The sequence below is a fragment of the Ceratotherium simum genome, chromosome 30 (assembly GCF_057802395.1).
Source record: "Ceratotherium simum simum isolate JZ-2026a chromosome 30, ASM5780239v1, whole genome shotgun sequence".
Lineage (NCBI taxonomy): Eukaryota > Metazoa > Chordata > Mammalia > Perissodactyla > Rhinocerotidae > Ceratotherium > Ceratotherium simum.
In genome coordinates, this window is record NC_141929.1 from 28,389,392 (window position 1) to 28,414,752 (window position 25,361).

The following is a 25,361-nucleotide window of genomic DNA, read 5'->3' on the forward strand; positions in this document are numbered from 1 at the left end:
CCTCAAATTCTTTCTCACCCATCCGCCCTCTCCTGCACCGGCCAGGTCCTCCTCATTCCTGCACCACCCCCCAACACCACTGGGGGCTGCAGGCTGGGGAGCGGGGCTATTGGCTCTCTCCACTCTCTGAGGTTGGGTTCTGAGGATGTGCTCCCAAGGAAGATGGGGAGTAGTGGGGGAATGAGGGCAGGGAAGGGATGGAAGCCCAGCAAAGGTGTGACCTCAGGCAGAGTCCTGGGAGTAGCTTCCACCTGCCCCAGGGGGTTCTAGAGTGAGAGCAGCTGAAGGGAGTGGGGCTGTGGGTGGGACACCAGCATTGCTAACCACACCCATGTGCCCACCACCAGGTGAAGAGGTAAATATTCCTTCTCACTGTGGCCCCCTGGGCTCTCCTAATCCACCCTCTGTGGACTAAAGGAAACTGAATGGGGCATCCATTAGTGCATTCATTTCTTCATATTTTACTAACGAGTGTGTTTCTGTCCTTAAACAATATAAGGCACTGTTTATGCAGGTTTTTAAGCTCTATATTAATACTATCCTATGGTATCTGTTCTTCAACTCACAGTGTTGAACCTGAGAGTCATATGTGTTGCCAGGTGCCAACATATTTCCTTCTTTTCACTGTTATACGCTATTCCATACTGCAACCATACCATAATTTACCAAAAGATTGAATAAAAGGGGGGTGGGGTCTCTGGAGTTGGACTGCCTGCTGGCTTAGTCACTAGCTGTGTGACTTGGGGGAAGTTCCTTAATCTCTCTGTGCCTGGGCACTTCCATCTGGAAAATGGGGCTCATTTCAGTAGGGCCTCTTTCAGAGCTGGGGCAGGGAGTAAACGAGAAAATTCATTCAGAGGCTCACAGTGGTGTGATGGGAACAGCGACCTCACGAGGAGAAGGCCAGTGTCTTATTCATGGTGTCTCTGGCAATGAATGAATGACTCCTCCTTCCTGCCCCTGCTCCCCACCAGGGGGCGCACTGCTTCTGACCCTGACACTGGAAAGAGGAGCCGGGGCTACCTACTTGGCATCTCAGTGCTTACGTGGGCGGGACTCCAACTCCACCAGTCTGATGGTAGTCATGACAATATATAAGAACCAGGACACAGGCCGCACAGGTACAGGTGAGACCCCGGGGTGGGGGGAGAGGGGAGCCCAGAAAATGTCCAGGCAGGCAGGAGCTCCCACGCTCAGAGACTCCTGAGATCCCTGGGCTGCCAGACTCGCCCTCCACCTGCTCACCCCTCTGGGGGCTTTCTGGGATCCAGGGAGCAATGTCTTGGCCAGGATGTGATGTTGGAGGGTCAGAGGGCTTCAGAAGTGACTTGGACACATCTTCACAGATGGACACTTTCAGTCTCTGACATCCCTTTGAGGCAATTAAATATTTTTCACCAGGAAATGCCTTGAAATGCAGCTCGCCACCTGGACAAGTGGGCTTTCCAGAAAGCAGAAAGGGGTGTGGTACAGGCACCAGGTCAGAGAGTGCCAGTGGACACAGATGGCTGTGGACCCTGGCCCTTCCCCTCTTTCATTCCTTCCAGGACCTGCAGTGGTCACCAGGGCACAAACGGAGACAAGACACACACATGCCTGCCCTCCCAGATCCTACAGAAGCACGTGAAACAAGCAGGTACAGCCAGGGTCACCTGAGGGTTACGATGGGCACAGGTGGGGTGAGCGCCCACAGCAGAGAACTCTCACTAAGCTAAGAAGTCAAGGAAGGCCGCCTGGAGGAAGTGACATCTAAGCTAGACCAAAGGATGAGTGGGAATAGGCCAGGGGAACAGTAGAGGGGAAAGTTATTCCACTTAGGGGAACAGCTAGTGCAATGGCTCAGAGGTGTGAGAGAGAAGATTGACTGGAGGAGATAAAAATTGTGTGGCCCAGGGTGTTGTGGGAGTGGGGAGCGAGAACAGGGGAGCCGGCATCAGGAGACATGAGGCTGGAGGCAGCGGACCCACTGAAATCCTCCAGGAAAACACAGACCCAGAAAGTGCACTTCTCAGTTCCTAAACTGTGCAAAAACGCCCCATTCCTGTGCCCGCAGGCCCAGGTTACCCTGGTTGGGCTTCTGGGCTTAGGAGGTACGTGAAGGACCGGTTGATTCAGATCATCTGGCAAACAGCTGGTGCTCCATAATGCTAGCATTTTCCTTATGTACTTCCTTGTCTGCTGGAGGGATCACCAGCGTATCTGAGCCATTTGAACTCCCAAGCACCAATGCGTTTCAGAGAAACCACAAAACCCTTCTACTTTTCAACTCTACTCAGTGAGAATTCCAAATAAATCCAGAGACAGCTAGCCGGGCTAAGGTTGACCTTCATCGGGTCTGCAAAGAGAGCAAATGACGGGGGGCAAGCTAGACCACGGGCAGCCTGTTTATTCCAGTTCAGAGATGTTTTCAAGCCTTTTAACAGCATCATGTGGGCTCCTGCCAAGTCATTCCTACAGAGTCCAAGGAACAGCATCCTTTTTCTTCCTGGATTGCTCTATCAATCAGGACGGGCTAGATTACGCTGCAATGACGAATAACCTCAAACTCTCAGTGGCTTAAAACCACCAAGGTTTGTTTCTTCCACAGAGATTAGCTGGGCTCTTTCCATGGCTGGAGGCTCCGAGTCATTCTCAGCCTGGGACCCAGGTTAATGGAGCAGCATTTTCTGGAATGTCGCCACCTGCTGGGCCAGAGGGACTAAAAGTTCTGAAGGTTCTCTCGCCGACAATTAAATGTTTGAATCTTGTGACACACATTCCTTGCACTCCCAGCTCACTGGGCAGAACTGGTCATTGGGCCCCCACCAGCCCCACGGGGGCAGGAAGAGTAGCCCATGTGCCCAGGGGCAGCAAGCCAGGAATATTCGGGGAGACTGACTACCGCAGTCTCCAAGGACACGAAAATGAATAAACTTCCCTTTCTGTCCAAGTCTAAGATTCAGACGTCTCGCTAGTCTGGTTTTAATTAGTTAGGATTACGAGTTTTGACCTTGCCAAGTTCAAAAGCAATTCAGAGGAGAGAAGTTCCATCAACTTGAACAGCATGTATTAGCTTAGGGGGAAAAATATGCAAAGTACAAATTATTCTTATCTGCTTAATGAAACCATGACATTTCTTTACCCTACCTTACTGGAAACTAAGAAGACAGCCTTTCTTTATAGATATCCTATAGTTCTGCAATCTTGTTGGGGTATCCAATAACAAAAGCAAATGGAAATTGAATGTTTCAAATCTTTTGGAAACATCTATTGCATGATCATAGGCTCTGTTTATCCAGAACTCACTATGGGCATATCATTTTTCTAAGTGTTCAGCAAGGATTATCTCATGACATCTTCACCCACGAGGTAAGTTGTTGTTATTCCCATACAGAGGAGAAAACCGAGGCCCAGAGAGGTTAAGCAACTTGCCAAAGTCAAACAGCCAGAGATTCCCATATTATATTCTGCTCCTGTATTGCTAAAAACAAGAAGCTTATTATAAATCATTCTGTTCTGTCCTCCGGAGGCAACAGATCCCTTGAAGGTAAGAGGGGCATCTCTTCCAAAACACGCACTGCTCTGGAATTCTCCCGGGTTCAGAGGCACCACCACCATCCAGTTTGGTGAAATCAAGGAGATTTCTCATGGGTCTGGCTGCTGAAGTTAGCTGTCAGTTTAGGAAAGCCAGCCTGGCAGGAGATCTTTTTTTAATCCCAGCCACGGGAACAATATTTATCCAGGAAAGCACGTGACTGAGCAGAAGTGGATGGGCACGGGTGGTCTCACCAGCTCTCGCCCATGAAGGAGCAGCAGGCCATGTGTCTGGCTCCCAGACCTTTATTATTCAGCCTCACGCTGGGAATTCCCGGCCATTCATTTCTGTGTTTTTCTACTGGGCCTCACCCTTTTGGGGAATGTACAGAGGACACAGGGGAGAGAAGGGGGACGAACGGCAAAGGGCAGAGGGTGAGAAGGCTGTTATATCCCGCTCTGCTGCTTACAAGCCTTGTGACAGCCTTACTGTCATCATCTGCAGGATGGGGACCATTGTCCATAAAGAACTTAGCTCACTGCCTGGCACATGACAAACATTAAAAAATGGCTATTGTTACGAAGTGGAAGCAACCCAAGTGTCCCTCGACTGACGATTGGATCAAGATGATGTGGTATATATATATACAGTGGGATACTACTCAGCCATAAAAAAAGACAAAATCGTCCCATTTGCAACAACATGGATGGGCCTGGAGGGTATTATGTTAAGCGAAATAAGCCAGAAAGAGAAAGACAAACACTGTATGATCTCACTGATATGTGGAATATAAACCAACACATGGACAGAGAAAACTGTACTGTGGTTACCAGGGGCAGTGGGGGTGGGGGGTGGGCACAAGGGGTGAAGGGACACATGTATATGGTGATGGACAAACAAAAATGTACAACCCAAAATATCACAATGTTATAAACTATTAAAACAAATACTATTAAAACAAAAAATTGGCTATTGTTATTATTATTGTTATTCTATCTCAGAGCCCAGACGGCCCAGAAATTTCAGAGGCCTCCAAGTCTCCATCAAATTCTGCATTAATTGTGGAAATCGCTTCAGCTAAAGTGTAGCTCTTTAACCAAAAGACAAAATAAAATACAAACTCCCCAGGATCCCCAGGGAATGCTCTGGCCTGAGCATTGAAATTTTAATTGCAAAGCTTCTGTTGGTGTTTCATGTTGCTGGAAGAGGGGTGTTGGGGAGAGGTTGGGGGGCTGTGACCTCTGAGCTCTTTCCTGGGGGTGGGATTGGGCAAAAGCAGGAGGAAATGGGTGCGGGGTGCAGCAGGGTGTGCTACAAGGGAAGTAGCTAAGGAAAGTACTAGAATTTGCAGCTTGCACGGAGGCAGTAAACCATATTCTTGCCGGAACCTCAAACCTAAATGTCTATGGGGTTTGGCAGGTGGTAAAATGAGGGAAGCCAGAGGGAATGAGAAAAATCGTGTGTCCATCATGGTGTCTCTTTCCTTGTCTTACTTTTGATGGAGACTTGGGCTCGGAGAAAAACATCCTTTACTATAAGGAAAACAAGAGAAGGATGCTGATAAATGGCGACTGCCACGGCCACGGGGTCCAAGGGCACAAGGCGTGGAGGGGAAGGTAGAGAACTGGGGGTCTCACCCTGGCCTGCCCCACCTCAAGGGGCAGCCACTGCTCAGGCCCCGCCCACCATCATCCCGGGGGTGACACCACCCAGTGAGGTCAGACCTCTGTCACCTGGAAGAACATAGAAGCGTGGGTTCGTGTGTGTAGTTTCCTGACTTTTAAATGTTGCCCTTAATTTTTTAAAAACACCATGTAGACATCGAATCTAAGATGCCATTGTTTGTAAGACATTCTGATATTTGATAAAATACTAATAAACAAAGGCCTGTCAATTAAACTATGACAAGCCATTGATTGTAAGACAAATCCCAATTCCAAAGATGTCACAATGTGAAAAAACTGTGCATCTTAGAATCCACGAAACGCTGTACATCAATAGGCTGGACTTGGCCTGAGGGACTTTGTGCAGTTCCCAGCCCACACAACTGCACATAACAGCTCTTATGATGCCATCTCAGGACACTGGAAGGCCTAGGGGTCACCAGGAATTTTGTATTTGGGTCACATCTATCAACACCCAAGTCCCCTGAGAAGAACTAATCTCTTGTCCATCTTTATCTGGACCAGGAATGAGTCAAGGCAGCAGAGAGGAAAATGTGTCTCAGTTCACTCCCACGGGTTACCAGATCACTAAAGGTGATACCAAGGCCCCCAAGATGGTGGTTCACTAGGCATGGAGTGGGGCCGGGAGTGCAGCTTCCTAAGGGATGCTGATTCCTGCCAGGGATGGGAGCTACTAGGATAGGCCTCACACCTGCATTTATACAGGCCCAGAGAGGTGGAGGCACTGCCCAACATCACACAGCTGGGCACAGCAGAGCCAACCAGGGGCTCAATCCTCTCAACATCATCCCCATGTGCCCCCGCACCCTCATCCCCAGTGCCCTGTCACCCTCATCCCCAGTGTCCCCTCACCCTCATCCCCAGTGTCCCCTCACCCTCATCCCCAGTGTGCACGCACCCTCATCCCCAGTGTGCACACACCCTCATCCCCATGTGCCCCCGCACCCTCAACCCCAGTGCCCCGTCACCCTCATCCCCAGTGTCCCCTCACCCTCATCCCCAGTGTGCACACACCCTCATCCCCAGTGCCCCCACACCCTCATCCCCAGTGCCCCCACATCCTCATCCCCATGTGCCCCCACACCCTCATCCCCATGTGCCCCCGCACCCTCATCCCCATGTGCCCTGTCACCCTCATTCCCAGTGTCCCCTCACCCTCATCCCCAGTGTCCCCTCACCCTCATCCCCAGTGTGCACACACCCTCATCCCCATGTGCCCCTGCACCTCAACCCCAGTGCCCCGTCACCCTCATCCCCAGTGCCCCCACACCCTCATCCCCAGTGCCCCCACATCCTCATCCCCAGTGCCCCCACATCCTCATCCCCATGTGCCCCGCACCCTCATCCCCATGTGCCCCTACACCCTCATCCCCATGTGCCCCTACACCCTCATCCCCAGTGCCCCCACATCCTCATCCCCATGTGCCCCCACACCCTCATCCCCAGTGCCCCGTCACCCTCATCCCCAGTGTCCCTCGCCTCATCCCCAGTGCCCGCTCGCCCTCATCCCCAGTGCCCGCTCGCCCTCATCCCCAGTGTCCCTCGCCCTCATCCCCAGTGCCCCCACACCCTCATCCCCATGTACCCCCACACCCTCATCCCCAGTGTCCCTCACCCTCATCCCCAGTGCCCACTCACCCTCATCCCCAGTGCCCTCACACCCTCATCCCCAGTGCCCTCTCACCCTCATCCCCAGTGTCCCCTCACCCCCATCCCCCCCGCCGTGTCACCCTCATCCCAGTGTCCCCTCACCTTCATCCCCAGTGCCCCCACACCCTCATCCCCAGTGTCCCCGCACCCTCATCCCCAGTGCCCGCTCACCCTCATCCCCAGTGCCTGCTCACCCTCATCCCCACTGCCCCCTTACCCTCATCCCCAGTGCCCCTTCTCCTGCTGACTGTGGAAGTTCCTGCCACTCTGGCCCAGGCTGGCTGGAGACAGGGGTCTCCAGGGCTGATCCAGGGGGTCTTGGCCCCTCCCTTGTTCCCTCCCTTGAGGCTCTGGTTGCTGGGCCTGCCCTAGAAGAACCACCTTTATTTGATTCACAAGACTTTTCAATTTTATTAGTAAAATACAAAATGGCACAGACATTAGTGATGGGGTTGAAAAAGCAAAAGGGTCAACCAACTCCTTCCAAAGTCCTCCCCAAACTATCCTCGTCCACGTCCTCCTGGGGAAACTAACAAAATCTGTGGAAGGGGGACCAGCTGCTTTCTCACAAAGGAGGGGAGCCCCATCATGGATGCCCCACCCCTGGAAGACTCTCCCAGCCTGGAGGAGCCCAAAAAAGTGCATTCAGACCTCCTGTCCCCCTCCCTGAGCCATGAGAGTGCCCCCTACTCGAGCCAGGCCCAAACACCCCATGCCATGCCCAGCAGGGGGGTGCAGGAGGGCCAGGTGGGCAGAGCAACAAGGCTTCCCTCTCTCTGGACCAGCTGCATGTGCTTCCTCTGCGCATTCACCTGCCAAGGAGCGTGTCACCACACCTGGGGGAAGCCCAGCCTCTGGGAGGCACCTCAGGTGGAGGGCAAGGGTCACCCTGGGGACAGTCAGAGGGCGCTGGGGAGCTGCCACCAGGGATCCTGAGGGGGGAGGCCTGCAGGTCCAGCTCTGACCGCAGGGTGCCGACGGTCAGCCTCCAGCCCCAACCAGGCCTGCCTGAGTCCTCAGCAGCCAAAAAGGGAACCCCTGACGTCATGCCCACAACCTCCCTTCCCAGGGCCGGCCCTCCCACAGAGGGGACAGAGTCCCTTTCAGAAGTAAACACGGAAGCTCAGGTTTCACCAGTGCATTCTGATCTCATGGAAAACGTCATGGGAACTCCTGGCCCTGCCTGCGGTGAGGGCCAAGGTGAGGGGAAGAAGATCTTGGAGCGTGCAGAACAGTGTCTTCAGGGGGCTAGAGGAGGAAGGGGAACCCAGGCTGCAGGAAAGAAAGAGCAAATACTGGACCCAAGTCCCTAACAGAGGAGCGTGGCTCCTTGAGGCCTGCCCCGGAGCGTGCCGGCCTCCCCTCCTCCTTCAGCCAGGCACCCACGCTGTCTCAGTGTCCATGTGGGCCTGGCGGACACAAGGACGGGCTATTTTCAAAGCCAGGAAGGGGCCTTCAAAGTTGGTCTCTGCCCCTCGAGTACCCCAGCACAGGCCCCACTCGGGAGCCTCAGTGCTGACTCCTCCAACAGGGCAGGACCCGCTCCCTCAGATCTCCCCCTCGCAGGCCCTCCAGTCTCATCGATTGGTGGAGACTGGCTAGGGTGCTTGGCTGATACATGTGAGGCTGCACCCAGGGATCTGGGGAAGGGGGTCTCTGGATCAACTAGTGATGCCTGTCAGGGGCACAGCTTATTGCCACAGATTTGCCATCCCTCTCTCCTTTCACAGACGGGAAACAGTGGTCCGAATGCTTTGCTGGGTTGATGGTGGGTCTGGGACTTAGAACCCCAGCCTTCACACTCAGAGTCAACGTTCCTCCACTGCACAGCATAGACTGAGGAGGGAAAAAAATCAAAGCCGCCAGATAACTTCATCCCCACTTCCTGCAATGCCTAACTCAGGGCAGAGCCTTCGCTGAGAGCAGTCCCAGAAAACACCGCACTAGCCTCATGCAAGGAAAAACAGGTCCCCGGCTGGGACGTGGGCTCTGTATAGGGGACGGGGGAGATAGCACCGCAGGTGGCCGGGGTGACTGGCGACTGCAGCAGGACGAAGAGACACGATGGGGTCTGAGGGAGCGGGTGGAAGGGGCCTGGCCTGAGACTCATCCGTGAGATGAGATGACCGTGGTTCCACATGGGGACACGGACCAGAGGGGCTGGGCGTTCAATAAATAATTGTTCACTCGAGCTGGGACGGTGTTTAAGGGAACTTCTAACCAGTCAGCAGCAGAGGAGAGTTTTGTGACTTGGGACCCTGGAGTGAGATGTGGAGGCTATCCCCTCTGTCCCCAGGAGGTCAGGAATGGTTAAGGGTGGCCTCCTGGGGTATGCCTGGGATTTGGGAGCAGTCCCACCTGGAGGATCCCGCCTCCTTGCTCTGGTCATCCCAGCTCCGGCCAGGCCCCTGGGGGAGGGTGGGGGTGAGGATGGGGAACCCCAGGCAGCTGAGCTGAACAACTAGACACAGGCAGGTGGGCAGCTCACACGGGCACCAGGACATACGAGTTACTGCCACATCTCTGGGGGACGTAGCGAAGCCCTTCCACTATGTCCCCCACCACCTTGCGGGGGCAGCCCTGCAGACTCTGGTAGGCAAACATGGCCACTCCCAGGCAGAAGAGGAGGCCAAGGAAGGCCAGCAGCCCCACTGCCTGCCTCCGGGTGGCTGCCTGGGAGTCGGGGACAGGAGTGATGATGACGCTTAGCTTCTGGGGGTCCACGGTGGCACGGATGGGCTCCTCCGCCTTAGGCGCCCAGCTGCCTGAGGCCACTGGCTCCCTGCTGGGGGCTCCATCAGAGAAGACAGGGACCATGGAGACATGGGGCATGCTTCCCGGCCCCAGGAAAGCATCTGTGTGAGCTGAAAGGGGACCCATCTCCTTGGGCCCTAGAGAGTTCTCTGGCATGGGATTCTGTCCCTTGATCCACACAGATTTGCCTTCAGGTCCAACGTTGTCCTCCTGGGCTGTGTGTGAAATGATGGAGGCCTGGGTGGAGAGGGTCTGGGTCGGGAGGGTCTGCGTGGAGGAGGCCTGGGTGGAGAGGGCCTGGGTGGAGAGCATCTGGGTGGAGAGGGTCTGGGTGGAGGGGACCCCGGTGGAGAAAGTATGGGTGGGGAGGGTCTGAGTGGAGGGGGCCTGGGTGGGGAGGGTCTGGGTGGAGGGGGCCTGTGTGTGGAGGGTCTGGGTGGCGGGGGCCTGGGTGTGGAGGGTCTGGGTGGAGGGGGCCTGGGTGGGGAGGGTCTGGGTGGCGGCGGCCTGGGTGGGGAGGGTCTGGGTGGCGGGGGCCTGGGTGGGGAGGGTCTCGGTGGAAGGGGCCTGGGTGGGGAGGGTCTGGGTGGCGGGGGCCTGGGTGGGGAGGGTCTCGGTGGAGGGGGCCTGGGTGGACGGGGCATCAGAGGCCTTTCTCTCAGCCCAGAGGCCTGACCCAGGTTGGTAGGCAGTAGAACTCTGCCAAGACGTGGCAGTGGTGGCAGCAGCCGTGTTTAAAAGCTCGGTTCTCTTGGGTCCTGCTGGAGGCCCTCCATCTGGAGCCTTTGAGGTGGAGAGGGATGTGGTCCCCCAGGAACCAGCCACTCCCGGTGGCAGCTCTGGGGAAGTCCCCAAGGCCCTCTGTGCCTCCTGGCTACTGCTTTTCTCTGTGGCTTTGGGCTCTGAATCCAAAGATGTGTCCATTCCCCTGGTGGCCAGAGTGGTCCTGGGCGTACTCACTCCGATTTGCTTCTCGAACGTGCCACCACTTTGATTCAGAGTATCTAGACGCTCCATGGCTTTCCGGACCCATGTCTCCTCTGGATCAGCACAAAAAAATCTGTGCTTTATGGTCTCGAAGCTGTAAGGAAAGAAGACAGGGACCCAGATGCCACGTGGAGTAGGGGCACCAGCAAACCCTCTGAACAGACCAGCTGGAAACCCCGCCCGCACCGCTTATTAGCTGTGAGCTGACTTTATTATCAGCCGGGGCAGCTTGCTCTCTGGAAGGTCTGTGTCCCCACCCGAGAAATGGAGATGGGATACCTACCTTGTGTAGGGTGACCAACCGTCCCAGAAAAACTGGGACTGAAGCTGTTCTCAAGATGTGGGATTTTTCATGAAAGTCCCAGCAAACCACAAGTCGGTCACCCTACTTTCATGTCATTATAAAAAAATGAAAATGTTGTAAATCACCGGGCTCAGAGCAGGAGCTCAGTCATAACTGAAAATAGTAACAATGTTAATAATAATGTCGTTGCCGCTAAGGCAAGGGGCTGTGCGTCTTCTGCTGCGGAAGAGATGTCACAGGTGTTCTCTGCCCCCGTGTGACGGACTGACAAGCTCGGTGGTGGGGCCTCCTCACTCTGGAAAGGATCCGATGTCACAGCATCCTCTTCCTCTCCTTGCCAAAGGCTGCCCTCTGGACCCCTACCCTCCTCTCGTAGTGTGCCCTCAGGCTGAAAGGCACCTAGTGAGCTAGAGCCACGTATATGGGGACCCCAAATGCCATCCAAACTTCAGCTTCCTCTGAAGCTTGTGTGGCCGGTTCACTGCCGAGACCACAGCTCGGAGCTGACCGGGGCCCTTGCTCCATGCCACAGTCTGTGCGAGGCATTTTGTTTGTTAAACCTCATACCCATCCTGCAAGGTGGCTATGCTCATCCCCATTTTACAGGTGAGAAAACTGAGGCTCAAGAGGTATGTAAATGCACCTGGCTCCTGTATGCTGGAAAGCCAGAGAAGTCCAGGAAGCAAGCATGACCCTGCAGGCCCCCCCAGGCACCATGATCCCCTCCCTGGGGCTCCCCACTTCCCCTTCCCCTAGAAAACATGTTGGGGAGTCTGGAGAAAGCAAGCCTCGATGGGTGAGCAGAGAGGTCGGGCAGCAGCACCCTTTCCCCTCCTAGTAACTGCACCATCGACGGGAGAAAGCGCACGACATCCTTTAGCTGAGCACAGACTTCGAAGGCCCACTGGCCAGGGGGCTGCCAGGCCCCTGGGTCTGGCTGAGGTTGCGTCAGGGCCCAAAGCTCAGTCCTGGGGCATGGCCTCAGGGCTGGGTGATGGGGCGGTACCCGAGAGGGACCCCGGAGGAGCAAGCAGCCAAGATGGCCAGGGGCCCAACAGCCACGGGGGAAGCTGGCTCTGCTTGCCCCTCCCCAAAGTCCACTGGGATCCTGTCTCCTCATCTGTCAAACGGAGATGATGGGCCTCTCCTCCTGTCTGCAGCTTCCGGGCACACTGCCAAGCCCTTCAGTTACATTATATCCTTTCATCCCCCAACTACCCATTTTACAGATAAGGAAGCTAAAGACATAAACGGTAGGCAATGTGGGCAATGTGACCCTAAGTGGAGAAGCCAGGATTCGTCCCAGATCTGCTGGAGTCTGGAGCCTGCACTTTGAGACCGTGCTTAACCTCCCCCAGAAACCCAGCAGGTTTGAGCTCTGCCCAGGAGAAATCACCACCCTCGGCGGCTGCTCCAGGTCACAGGCCATTCAGGAAGCCGCTCCCCACCTTTGCCATGTGGCCAGGTATTGAGGTCTCGAGGGGGCCAGCAGGAGGAGCAGGAGGGCCAAGCATTTGCGGAGGCCCTTGGCCAGGAGCCCGGGTTGGGGTGGGAGCACGTGCGTTAGCGGCGGCCTGGGACCATCCCCAGGGCCTGCCAGGAATGCAGAGGCAGAGAGGGCAGTACCTACATGATGGCGGGTTTGTGGCAGGATTCTTCATTTCGGCGATAGCCGATCAGCCGAGACACTGGGATGGGCGAGGTCATCTCGTTGCAAGTGCGGCTGCATTTCCTCGCGGCGAGGGGCTGTCCTGAGCCCACAGAGGCCCCTAGTCAGCGAGAGTATCCATAGGCATTTGGCTTCCCAGCCCCATGTCAGCTTGTCCTGGCCACACCACCCAAGCCAGAACCAATGTCCTGCACACTGTGGCCTTCATGGCCCTTGACCTCAGCCCCCATCCCTGGCCTAACCTCTCTATGCCTCAGTTTCCCCACCTGTAAAATAGAGACAAGGATAGTCTCTACCTCATAGGATTGTTGTAAGGATTCATGAAAACGAATTCTTTCTTATAAAGCTCTTATTGCCTGGCAGGAAGTAAGTCTTTAATTCTAAAATTGAAGTTGCTATAGTTGGTCCATTGTACGGCAAGGGAGATTGAGAGGGACAGGGATCTGTCTGAGGTCACACAGCCAGCAAGTGATGGAACGGGCTCTCCTACCAAGCCTGGCTTCTGTCCCTTCCGGGCCCATGACTGAGTAGACGTGCTTTGCGCTGCCATTAAAGCCAGGATGCATTTGGCAGTTAATTGCTGGGGGGAACTGGATTGGCCAAGCTGGGGGAGCTGGAGTAAGGAGGAGGGATGGAGATGGGGCTGTGCACGGGCTGGGGCAGAGTGCGGTGGGGTGGGCAGGGCCCGCAGCTGGCTGGGTACCACGTGGAGCCAGAGAGAAACCCCCGGACAGGACGAGGATGACTAGACAGTTGAGAACCCAAATATTTTATATAAACATTTGAAGTTGTTTGCACTGCATTTTCGTCTTCCCCCTTCCCCTAAAATCTCCAGCAAATTTACTCTGCTTGGTAGGAGCTGGGAGAGGGGGATGTAAAAAGTGAGGAAGAGCCTGAGTTTCAGATCCAGGTCAAGGTCATTTGCAGCAGAAGCAAGACACCAGAGGGTTTTGTAAAAATCTGGAGGCCAGGACTTCCAGGGCAGGAGGGTCAAGAGAGCAAACTGCCCTTATCTGGCTTTCCAGGGCCTAGGAGGCCCCAAAGGATCCCTGGGTTCCACCAAACCCCACACTGCTCATGCACAAATACTTACATGTATGTGGACATGCAAAGACACTCTGCCTTCCCAAATACAGGCGCATACGTTCACACACACACTTTCTAGAATCTGCCGACTCCTCTCCCATCACTCCCCCTTAGCCTCGGCCCACCCTGCCTTGTGGGAAGGGTGGTTCAGGGCCCGTGGGGCTGGGCTGGGCCATCAAGGGGCAGCCCTGGTAGCTCCTGGAGTGGGCAGGAGGGGCTGCCAGCCGCTGGTCCCTGAGTGACAGGCTGCCCTTTCTCTCTGAGGAACCAGGATGTGAAAGCCACCTTGCTGCCTTGTCACTCTCCTTCTCCCCCAGCAGGATCTCAGAATGACTCAGCTGCAGCCTCCCCGGCCCTGTTGAGTAGAGCCAGGAAGCAGCCCCCTGGACTGGTCTGGATGGTGTCTTCCTGGGGAAGCTCCAGAAACTCGGTGTCCTTGGGAGACCTGGGGCCGGGCAGGCTGCCCAGTGGGCAGGAGGGATAAGCTAAGGAAGCTCCGTTTGCTCTCTCGACTCTAGTTCCCAGGATGGAGAAGGCCACTGCCCACCTTCAGGGCTTTACAGAGCCACAGTCAGCCTGTCTCCCAAGTCCCTACCGTCTGCCACGGCGCCCGAATGCCCCCGGCCGGGCTCTATTCTTAGTTCTACCCAGGAAGCTCGTGTAACTAACCGAGGGGTGCTTTTCTTCCCAGAACTGAAGTTTTCTTTTCTGCAATTGGAGATAATGCTTCCATCCAGCTAGTCATCTATTATCTGTCATATGAGTGTCAGGAGGCCAGGGACCTCGTCTGTCTTGGTGTCAGTGTTTCCCACTGACACCAATAATAATATTCAATAAATATTCCATGAATAAAATTATGTCTCAGTCTATTTAGTCCCTCCACCCACCTCCCCATCCATCTATCCACCACGTATCTGCCCCCTCTTGTCAATCCCCCACCCATCCCCCACCACCCACCTGACTACCTCCCACCCACCCCTACTCACGCATACCCATCCGTCTACTCATCCCCACCCACCCACCGCCTGTCTATCTCCTAACCGTCCTCCATCCCCTTTCATCTACCCACCCATCCATCCCTCACCAGCCCAGTGACCCATCCTTCATCCATCCCTCCATCCATCCATCCATCCATCTCCTGATTTAGCCAACACTCCTCTGAATTACTTTTGAGTACCTACAAAGACCCAGGCCCTCCTGTCTTTAACTCCGAGCTCCTTCTCGCGCAGTTGCCGGTGCTGAGCCTGGAGAGGGCATCTCAACCCCACTAAATGCATTTACTCACTCCCCCAATAAATGCTGACCCTGCCTCCTGCCAGGCCCTGTGCTGGTGCTGGGAGGCGGAGCGGGATGAATAAAGCCTGAAACGCAGCCAAGAGCGTCACAGAGTATCAGTTGCCCACAGAGTACCAGAGCCTATCTTAGTTGAGCACCTACTGTCTACTGAACCCTGTGCTCAGCCCATGCACAGCTACTCTCATTAATTCCCAACATCCCTGCAAAGGGAGTATTGTTATCCCCATTTTACTGATGCAGAAGCTGAGAATCAGAGAGGTTGAGTGACTTGCCCAAGGCCACACAGCTGCTTAGTGGCAGATCTCATTTTTCTCCCAGCCCTCAGATATTCTACTGCTCTAGACTGCCTTAAACGCCAGGTACAAACACCATGTTCCAGAACATTCCCCAAATGAGAGAGAGACCACTTTAAACTGCAAGTGATCGGGGAGGCTTCTTGGAGGAGGTGTCCTTTAGGCTGGACCTCCAGGCCTGCTAAGAGGCTTACAGGCAGGAAGAGACAGGAATGTTCTGGGTCTCTGGGTGATGTGATAGAGAGAGGGTTTGAGCCACTTCTCAGCTGTGTGTCCTGGATAAGCCACTTGGGGTCTCTGAGCTGTAAAATGAACCTGATAACACCCGCTTCACAGGGTGGTTGTGAGAATAAAGATTTTTAAATATCTGGACCCTTCGAGCAGGGTTTCCTCAACAGCAAACACCACTGACATTCTGGGCCAGATAATTCTTTGCCATGGGGGCTGTCCCGTGTACTGTGGGATGTTTGGCATCACCCCTGGCCTCTACCCATTAGATGCCTGAGCACCCTCAACCAAAAATGTTGGGACATTTGTAACAGCCAGAAATGCCTCCAGAAATTGCCAAATGTCCCCTGGGGGGCCAAATCCCCCGCCGAGACATCTGCGTGCCTCTCTCCCTCACCTCCTTCAATGTCCCCTTCTCAGCAAGGCTTTCCTTACCCCCTGCTTAAAATTTCAACACCCCCCCATTCCCTTTTTTTTTTATCATACACTTTTTTCCTTCTAACAGATCAAATCGTTTACTGATTTATTTGGCATATTGTCTGTCTTCTCCGGTCGATGCTCAGTACCCCGAGGGCTGGAATCTTTGGCAGTTTTATTCATTGATGTGGTCCCAGCACCTAGAACAGTGCCTGGCACATAGTAGGTACCCAATACATGTTTGTTGATTGAATCAACAAAATGCACAAGGAAGCACTTTGTGACATATAAAATCTTAGCCAATGGAGAAAGGGAAGAATTGCTATTTAAATTTGACAGGGGCCCGGATCTGACGCTCTGAATTTATCCTCCCCTACCCTCCCCATCCACCCCCACCTAATCAGGGGGGCAGACTACAGCAGCTTAAAACAGATTTTTTTTTTTTCTCTTTCTCGCTGGGGCTTGAGTGGGAGTGAATGCGCCAGTGCTTGGGGAGAAAAATTTCTGCTCTGACTTGTATCTGCAGGTTTGTTATATAAAGCAGGGGAGCCCCCTGCCTCACACAGCCCTGCAAACTCAACTCGGGAACTGATGCAGCCACCCTGCACCAGCCAGGGCAGCAGCCAGGAAGCCCCCTGCCCCCCTCGGGGCCTCTCTGGCTTGTGGGCCACCCCCTAGTCCTGCTGGGGTTCCCAGGGGGTCTCTCAGAGCCACAGATATCAGCGTGGGTGAGGATCGCCAAGGCGTGCCTGGCCACATGCCCAGTTTTACAGGAGGAGAAACTGAGGCTCAGAAAGGTTGAAATGATGTATCTCCCAGCAAAGTCAGAGGCCAAGATTAGGGCAAGAAGCTGATGGTCCAAAAGCCTCAGCTGTTAGACAGAGCATCCAGGGTCCTCCTAGGACCCCTCCTCCATCCTAACTGAGGAGCCCCCCACCGCCACCCCAGCTTAATATAAGTAGCCCACCTCCTCCCGCTTCCAAAACGCCCTGAGAGGCACTGAGGCCTCCCCACACGGGAGGCGAGAGCTATATTTAAAGGTGCAGTAGCTGGGACCAACAGAGGCCAGAGCCCGCTCAGGGTCATGGCCATGGCAAAGCAGCCTCCCTCTGACTCCCCGTCTTCCAGTGCTTACTATCCCCAAACACCTCGGGCCTCACAGTCCAAGCCCAAGATACAGGAAGCCATCAGCACTTCACCTTTGTCACCCCACCCGCCTGCTCCCTGCCACACTGGTGGAATTTCTCCCACAGTGGGACTCAGAAAACAGTCTGCTCCATGAAAGCATCCTGAAGCTGGAGACTGTTTCTCATTCTCCCATACTTGCTGTGTGCCCTAAGGCAGGCTCCCACCCTCTCTGGGCCTCAACCTGCCAGGTGGCCTGGGCACTCCCTGAGGATGGGGCTGACTCAAACGGTTCTCAGAGGCAGTGCGGCCCACAGAGGTGGTGAGCATGCATTCACGCGCTCTCCTGCATCCAGTCTTACCCTCTCCTGCCCTACTTGCTGGCTGTGCATCCTCGGGCCAGTTTCTAAACCTCTTTGGGCCCCCATCTTACTTATGTCAGGTGGGATGGCTACATCATGCCCTATCAGGTTGTAGGCTCCAGAACGCAAGTGACTGGAGATGTAAACATTTTCTAAGCTATGCTTGGAGGAGGAAGACAGTAATACAGGGGAGACACAGGCAGAGGGATTGGGGCTACAGATCAGAGCAACAGTGATGAGCCCAATCTATGAGCTGCAGTGACCTTGACTTCCACTGGTCCTGGGTCCCCCACTCCTGGGGAGACCTTAAAATCAGGGCAGGCGAAAAGTCCCAACTCTGGCCTGGCCGGGGGCCAGGTTGACTCAGGAGTCAGGACTGTGGGTTACATATTAACCCTGGGAGGAGAAATCCAGCCTACTGTCTACCAGGGCTCCCACCCCGGTGCCCACCTGGAGCCTCCTCAGGCTTCCTGCAGCCCCCCATCCCCACACCTGGCAACCTTGCGCCACCCACACCACCTCTCTCTCTGCCATGCAGTAGCTACCTGGCCCACTGGGTCGACAGCAGCAGTCTCCGGAGACTGGAAATCTTTCCAGCAGCGGGGGCAGCCCTGCATCCGGGGACACGGGGAGGGGCCCGGCTCCCTCTGGCACATCCCCCAGGAAGGGGCTATCACGGACCTCAGCCTTACCGAGGCAGGGTCTGGGGACCTGATGTCAGGCCTGAGGGGCAGAAGTGGGGCTGGCGGCTCCCCAACCCTGCTCATGCCTGAGTCCATCTCACTCACCGGCCAGCAGCAGGGCCAGATGGTAGAGGGCAGCCCAGCGGTGCAGCCAGGGGAGCGGCAGAGGAGCCATGGCTGAGGGCAGGCGGGGGTCCAGGCGGGGGTCCAGGGCAGGCGGCTGTCTGGCGGGCTGTGGATGGTGGAGGAGCCCGGCGCTCTCCCCACCGGCTCAGCGGTCCTTTTCTATAACGGGGCTGCCTCCGCCTCCCGCCCGCCCCGGCCCCCGCAGGGAGGCGGGGGAGGGGGAGGGAGGAGAGAGAAAGGAAGCCTCAGGAAAATAGCATTCAGCCTGCCAAGGAACAGAGCGGCTCTGGATGAGGGCCCGCGGTGGGGGGTACTGGGCTGGCTCCTCAAGATGGCTCCACATACCGGGACCTGCCTGGGAGGCTGGACCAGGCTCGCTGGGGTCCAAAGGGCCTCGCTCCTCTCCTTCCTTCTGCCAGGGGCCACCTCCCCACTGGGAGCTGGCAGGTCAGGCCAGAGGCCATGCTCCTAAGTGGGCAATAAACGAAAGGACAGAGGGGCCGAGGGCTAGAGTGCTGGCTGCAAGCAAGCCAGGAGGCTTAGTGCCCCGCCAGTCTGGGTCTGACGGCTCTCCTTGGGTCTGGGAGGCCTCTCTCCCACACCATGAAGGACCCTCACCCTTTACGCCATAAAGTCCCAGCTCCTGGGGGACCTTGTTGTCAGTGCATCCCCCGAGCCCAGCGTGGAGCCTGGCAAACAGCAGGGGCTCAGTACAGTACATGTTTGCTGAAAGAATAACCCAGCCCATCTTCATGGGGGCAGATGGGGAAACTGAGGCCCAGAGAGGGGGCAGAATCACCCCAGGTCGTACAGAGCATCCGAGTGGAGAACCCAGCTCCTGAGAAGACAGGCCTGAACCGGGGCGTGGGCAGCTCAGGACACAGAAAAGAGCCTGGGGGCCTCCTCGCCTCCAGGCCCCCTGCCTTCCTTTCCTCCTTTGCACCCACTCCCATCTCCTGCGCTGGCCCCTGCGAGCCCGCAGGGGCAGCAGGTGATAAAAATTGAGGTCCAAGGCTCTTTTTGCTCTGCCCGTGTAAGAGGAAGAGGGGCAGGAGGAGGGGAGGAAGAAGAAAGAGAAGGGGGAAAGGGGGAGAAAGTGGCAGAGAAAGAGAGGAGAAGGGCAGGGGAGGGGGCCTGAGGGGGAGGGGGAGGTGAAGGGGACAGGGGCAAATCCTGGGAAGCCCCACACTTCATAAAGGACAGAAACCAGGTTGGGCCAAGTATTTGAAGGTGGAGAACTTCATCCCCCCGCCCGGATCCCGCGCCAAAGTACAGATATCCCTCGCTTTTCGAAAGGTCGCATTAAGCAGCTTTGCTTTCCCAAAAGACCTCCATTAGCATGTTTTTCTAACGGAAAGAGATCCGAAGAGGATTTCCGCTTTTACAAAAAAAAAAAACGGTGAAAAGCGAAAATAGCATCCAGCATTTTTTTGCAGCGAGCCCCTATAGATGCAGCGCGCATCCCGAGCGCGGGGGCCGCCGCCGAGCCCCTTCCCCGGGAGCGACACTCAGCATCGCTGCCACGGCTTTGAGCCGTGTCTGTGAGCATCTGTGCTTTATCAGGATTTATTTTGTGCATCTGTTAGCAAGACATGTCCTAAGGTATCAGAAAAGCCTAAAAGAGCTCGTAGGGGTGTTTTAGGTTTTAAGTGTTATTTGATATGATTTGGTTGGTTATTTTTTGGGTCTGGGAACCCTCAGAAATTTTTCCGTGTAAATTAGTGGTAATTGCTTCTTTGCTTTATGCCATTTCAGTTTAGGAAAGGTTTCATAGGAAGGGCTCTACTGTCTGATCGCGGGGGAAACCTGTATTTAGAAAGCAGGGGCTGTGGGATCAGACGGCCTTTGCTCTGGCACTCCTGTGTGATCTTGGGCAGCTTCCCTACTTCTCTGGGCTCACACTTACTCTGTTTTAAGTACTGTGTGTGATTAAGTCAGGTAGTCATGACAATAAACCCAGGGGTGTGAGCGAAATACCTTTATCATGGTCCGTGTTCTGGATGAGGAAACTGAGGAACACAGAAGGAAGGAAGTTTCTGAGGATCAATGACCAGGAGGTGGGGATGCCTGGATTTGCCCCAGCTGGCTTGCTGAGTTGGAGCTGGTGACCCCAGGCTATACCCCTCCCTCCAGCCCCACCGCAAGGGCTACTGTGAGAATCGAATGAGTTCATGCCCATAAGGTGCCGGTTCAGAGCCTGGCCCAGAAGGGTGCCAAAACACAAAATATAGCTCTGCTTTTCCTTGTTCAGCCCTTGGGGAGTCCCCTCCTGTCTTCTGGGCCGGCTTCTCCCCTGCTGACATTGGAATGGTCACCCCCACCTATCTCACCGGAGTGGTAAGGACTAACTGAGTGTAGATTCAATGTGGATGCAGGAGCTAGCTTTCAGGGCAGCCAGATGTGGAGCCAAATAGGACTCCACGACTTAGGAGAGGTATCGCCTTGGGCAGATTCCTTAACCTCCCTGCATCTCAGTTTCCCCATCTGTAAAATGGGATACTAACAGCCACCTCACCAAGTCACTCACTGGGGAGGGGTTCACAAAACTGAGGACATTGACAGCGCCTGGCGCGCAGGAGCCACTGGTATTTGTATTAAACCTCCATGTGTGTGCCTGGCACTGTGGCGGGACCCGGGACCTGAAGGCGAATAAGCCAGAATCCTCGCTCCGAGAGCCCCAGCCCAGCAGGAGAGAGAAGATACACGTTCTACAGAGAGTCTGAGGCTGTGGGCCTGGGGGAGGAAGAGAGGCCTTTCTTCTTGCCCGGGAATTAGGAAGGTGAGAGTGAGAGATGATGTCCATTCAGAAGATGGGCAGAATTGTGCTTCATTTCTTTTGCATTGTCGTTTTGAAAGATTTTAAACAGTAAAGACGAAGGAACAGACCAAAGAGCTGTCATATCTCTTCCACCTAGATTCAGTGATTAGCACTTTTCTTTCTTGGCTTGGTGTTTTTTCTGCCAAGCCATTTCAAAGTGAATGATGGATGCCTGAGACGGCCCCTAAATACTTGCATCTCCATGGTATCAAGATGTTCCATAAATCGAATACTATTACCCCGCCTAACAAAAGTAACAACAATTCCTACGTCCTGTCATATCACCTAATATTCAGATGTCTCCAGTGGTCCCAGAAATGTTTTATAGTTCCTTCTCCTTCCCTCTTTCCTTCTTCCTTCCTTCTTCCCTCCCTCCCTCCCTTTCTTTCTTCTATTTTTTGAACCAGGATCCAATCTAGGTTCATGCATTGCTTACGGTTATTTCTTTTTAGTCTACGATAGACCCTTGCACATTTTTCATGACATTGACTTTCCGAAGAGTCCATACCGTTGTCTTACACACTGTTCTCATCCTTAACTTATCTGTTTCCTTGGGATGCCATCTAATGTGTTCCCTGTCCTGCGTCTTTACTGTAAACCGAAAGCTGGTTCTATAGCCTCCATTAGATCCTGGCTACATATTCTTGGCAAGAATCCATTATGAGTAATGTTGTACTTCGCATTACACAACATCACATCCACCACGACAGACAGGTTGTTCCACTGTTCGTGATGCATTGACGGCAACCGACTGCTAGATTTCTCTGCTGGTGAAGTGATATTCCTTTTATGATTCACAAGTAACCTGCAATATGCAGATGGACAGGATTTTGACAGACCATTCCAGGCAGAGGGAAAAACCTAACCAAGGTGAAAAGTACTGGACCTATACAGGGGATGGAGGTGGTCCAATGCCATTGGCTCCAAGGACAGAATGGGTGGGGAGGCTGCAGTTGGGCACTTTGAAGCTCTAGTGAGGAATGAGGATGCTATTCAGGGGCAAAGAGGAGCTGGGGAGGTTCTGAGCTGAGGAATGACGAGAGCAGTGATTAGAAAGTGGAACAGCACTGGGCAGGAGGAAAGAGGGTGTCCTCGGGGGTCGGTGGGGAGGTGGGGATGGGGTTATCCCTGCCCACACGTTCCACAGACCCACAGGGAGCCTGCCTAGGTGCCCCAGAGAGCAGGCAGCCTGCACTGTTCTTGTGGGACATGAGGGATTCCCCCAGCCCCAGAAGCAGAGCAGAAAGAGCTGTGGGGAGCCGGGTGGAGAGCCTGGGGCACTTCTGTGGGGCCCCAGGATGGTAGGAGGGATGGGGTGGCCAGCGAGGTGGCCATCTCCAGGGCCCCTGGGGGACAGCCTTGCCTACCTCTTCCCTGCTCCCCCTCAACTCTGCCCAGGTGCCCTTTGGGGGCCAATAAGGAGGGCTGCCCTCCTGCCTTTTCCTCTGTGCACATGCCAGCCGCATCCACTTTTTATTGTGGTGAAATACACATAACAGCAAATTTACCATTTTAAATTCTTCTAAGTGTTCAGTGCAGTGGCATTAAGTACATTCGCATTGTTGAGTACATTCATATCACCAAGGTCCATCTCTAGAACTTTTCCATCCTGCAAAAGTGAAACTGAATCCTTTGAACAATAACTCCCATTTCCTCCTCCCCCCAGCCCTTGGCAACCACGACTTTCCTTTCTGTTTCTACCTAAGAATCATACAGTATTTAACTTTTTGACTCACCATAATGTCTTCAAAGTTCATCCATGCTGTAGCAGGTGTCAGGATTTCCTTCCTTTTTAAGGCTGAATAATATTCCATTGCGTGTATATCCCACCTTCTGTTTATCATTCATCCATCCACTGACACAGATTTTTTCCACCTTTTGGCTTTTGTAGTGAATGCTGCCATGAACATGGGTGTACAAACGTCTGTTCAATTCCCTGCTTCTAGTTCTTTTGTGTGTACCCAGAAGTGGGCTTACTGGATCACGTGGTAATACTATGTTTAATTTTTTTTTTAATTGATGTTTTAATGGTTTCTAACATTGTGAAATATTGGGTTGTGCATTTTTGTTTGTCCATCACCATATATATGACTCCCTTCACCCCTTGTGCCCACCCCCCACCCCCACTGCCCCTGGTAACCACAGTCCAGTTTTCTCTGTCCATGTGTTGGTTTATATTCCACATATGAGTGAGATCATACAGTGTTTGTCTTTCTCTTTCTGGCTTATTTCACTTAACATAATATGCTCCAGGCCCATCCATGTTGTTGCAAATGGGACGATTTTGTCTTTTTTATGGCTGAGTAGTATTCCATTGTATATATATACCACATTTTCTTAATCCAATCGTCAGTCGAGGGACACTTAGGTTGCTTCCACTTCTTGGCTATGGTGAATAATGCTGCAATGAACATAGGGGTGCATAAGCCTCTTTGGATTGTTGATTTCAGGTTCGTTGGATAGATTTCCAGTAGTGGGATGGCTGGATCATAGGGCATCTCTATTTTTAATTCTTTGAGGAATCTCCATACCGTTTTCCATAGAGGCTGTACCAATTTGCATTCCCACCAGCTGTGTATGAGGGTTCCTGTTTCTCCACATCCTCTCCAACATTTGTTGTTTTTTGTCTTGGTGATTAGAGCCATTCTAACGGGCGTGAGGTGGTATCTTAGTGTTGTTTTGATTTGCATTTCCCTGATGATTAGTGATGTTGAACATCTTTTCATGTGCCTATTGGCCATCTGTATATCTTCCTTGGAGAAGTGTCTGTTCATTTCCTCTGCCCATTTTTTGATCGGTTGTTTGTTTTTCTGTTGTTCAGTTGTGTGAGTTCTTTATATATTATAGAGATCAACCCCTTGTCAGACGTATGTTTTGCAAATATTCTCTCCCAGCTGGTTGGTTGTCTGTTCATCTTGATTCTGGTTTCATTTGTCTTATAAAAGCTCTTTAATCTGATAAAGTCCCACTTGTTTATTTTTTCTTTAGTTTCCCTAGTCTGGGTAGGCATGTCATCTGAAAAGATTCCTTTAAAACCAATGTCAAATAATGTGTTCCCTATATTTTCTTCTATGAGTTTTATAGTTTCAGGTCTCACCTTCAGGTCTTTGATCCATTTTGAGTTAATTTTTGTGAATGGCGATAGCACATGGTCCACTTTCATTCTTTTGCATGTGGCTGTCCAGTTTTCCCAACACCATTTATTGAAGAGACTTTCCTTTCTCCATTGCATGTTCTTAGCACCTTTGTCGAAAATTAGCTGTCCGTATATGTGTGGTTTTATTTCTGGGCTTTCAGTTCTGTTCCATTGATCTGTGTGTCTGTTTTTGTACCAGTACCATGCTGTTTTGATTACTATTGCTTTGTAGTATGTTTTGAAGTCAGGAATTGTGATGCCTCCTGCTTTGTTCTTTTTTCTTAGGATTTCTTTAGCTATTCGGGGTCTTTTGTTGCCCCATATAAATTTTAGTATTCTTTTTTCTATTTCTGTGAAAAATGTCATTGGGATTCTGATTGGGATTGCATTGAATCTGTAGATTGCTTTAGGTAATATAGACATTTTAACTATGTTTATTCTTCCAATCCACGTGCATGGGATATCTTTCCATTTCTTTATGTCATCATGGATTTCTTTCAATAATGTCTTGTAGTTCTCATTGTATAGGTCCTTCACCTCCTTGGTAAGATTTATTCCTAGGTATTTTATTCTTTTTGATGCAATTGTAAATGGTATTATCTTTTTGAGCTCTCTTTCTGTTAGTTCATTATTAGCATACAGAAATGCAACTGATTTTTGTAGATTGATTTTGTACCCTGCAACTTTGCTGTAGTTGTTGATTGTTTCTAATAGTTTTCCAACAGATTCTTTAGGGTTTTCTATATATACAATCATGTCATCTGCAAATAGTGAGAGTTTCACTTCTTCGTTACCTATTTGGATTCCTTTTATTCCTTTTTCTTGCCTAATTGCTCTGGCCAAAACCTCCAGTACTATGTTGAATAGGAGTGGTGAGAGTGGGCAGCCCTGCCTCGTTCCTGTTCTCAGAGGAATGGCTTTCAGTCTTTCCCCATTGAGTATGATGTTGGCTGTGGGTTTGTCATATATGGCCTTTATTATGTTGAGGTACTTTCCTTCTATTCCCATTTTATTGAGAGTTTTTATCATAAATGGATGTTGTATCTTGTCAAATGCCTTCTCTACGTCTATTGAGATGATCATGTGGTTTTTATTCTTTGTTTTGTTGATGTGATGTATCACGTTGATTGATTTGCGGATGTTGAACCATCCCTGCGTCCCTGGTATAAATCCCACTTGATCATGGTGTATGATCTTTTTAATGTATTGTTGTATTCGGTTTGCCAAT

At 52.9% G+C, this 25,361-nt stretch overlaps 1 protein-coding gene across 2 annotated transcripts; it reads right to left on the bottom strand.

The window, feature by feature from the left end:
- Positions 1-7,246: 7,246 nt before the first annotated feature.
- On the bottom strand, positions 7,247-21,347 carry CX3CL1 (C-X3-C motif chemokine ligand 1). Of its 2 annotated transcripts, none has more exons than XM_087420209.1 (4): positions 18,159-21,347; positions 12,525-12,645; positions 10,081-10,684; positions 7,247-9,840 (listed from the first exon to the last, which is right to left on the bottom strand). In XM_087420209.1, the coding sequence occupies exons 1-4, from the start codon at positions 18,226-18,228 to the stop codon at positions 9,334-9,336; spliced, it is 1,302 nt and encodes a 433-aa protein (XP_087276335.1). In that variant the 5' UTR covers positions 18,229-21,347; the 3' UTR covers positions 7,247-9,333. The 2 variants fall into 2 exon arrangements, with proteins under 2 accessions (XP_087276335.1, XP_087276334.1); XM_087420208.1 differs by having other exon boundaries at positions 10,051-10,684; positions 12,525-12,663.
- Between the last annotated feature and the right edge of the window lie 4,014 nt (positions 21,348-25,361).

What these genes read in the sequence shown, in the direction of transcription:
- CX3CL1 (XM_087420208.1), bottom strand. Translation starts at nt 18,228, where the DNA reads ATGGCTCCTCTGCCGCTCCCCTGGCTGCACCGCTGGGCTGCCCTCTAC. An exon ending in TGCCACAAACCCGCCATCAT is followed by an intron (nt 10,685 to 12,524) that starts GTAGGTACTGCC and finishes CTTTCCTTACAG; the next exon opens with CTTCGAGACCATAAAGCACA. An exon ending in CCCAGACCCTCCACACCCAG is followed by an intron (nt 9,841 to 10,050) that starts GCCCCCGCCACC and finishes CTCTCCACCCAG; the next exon opens with GCCTCCATCATTTCACACAC.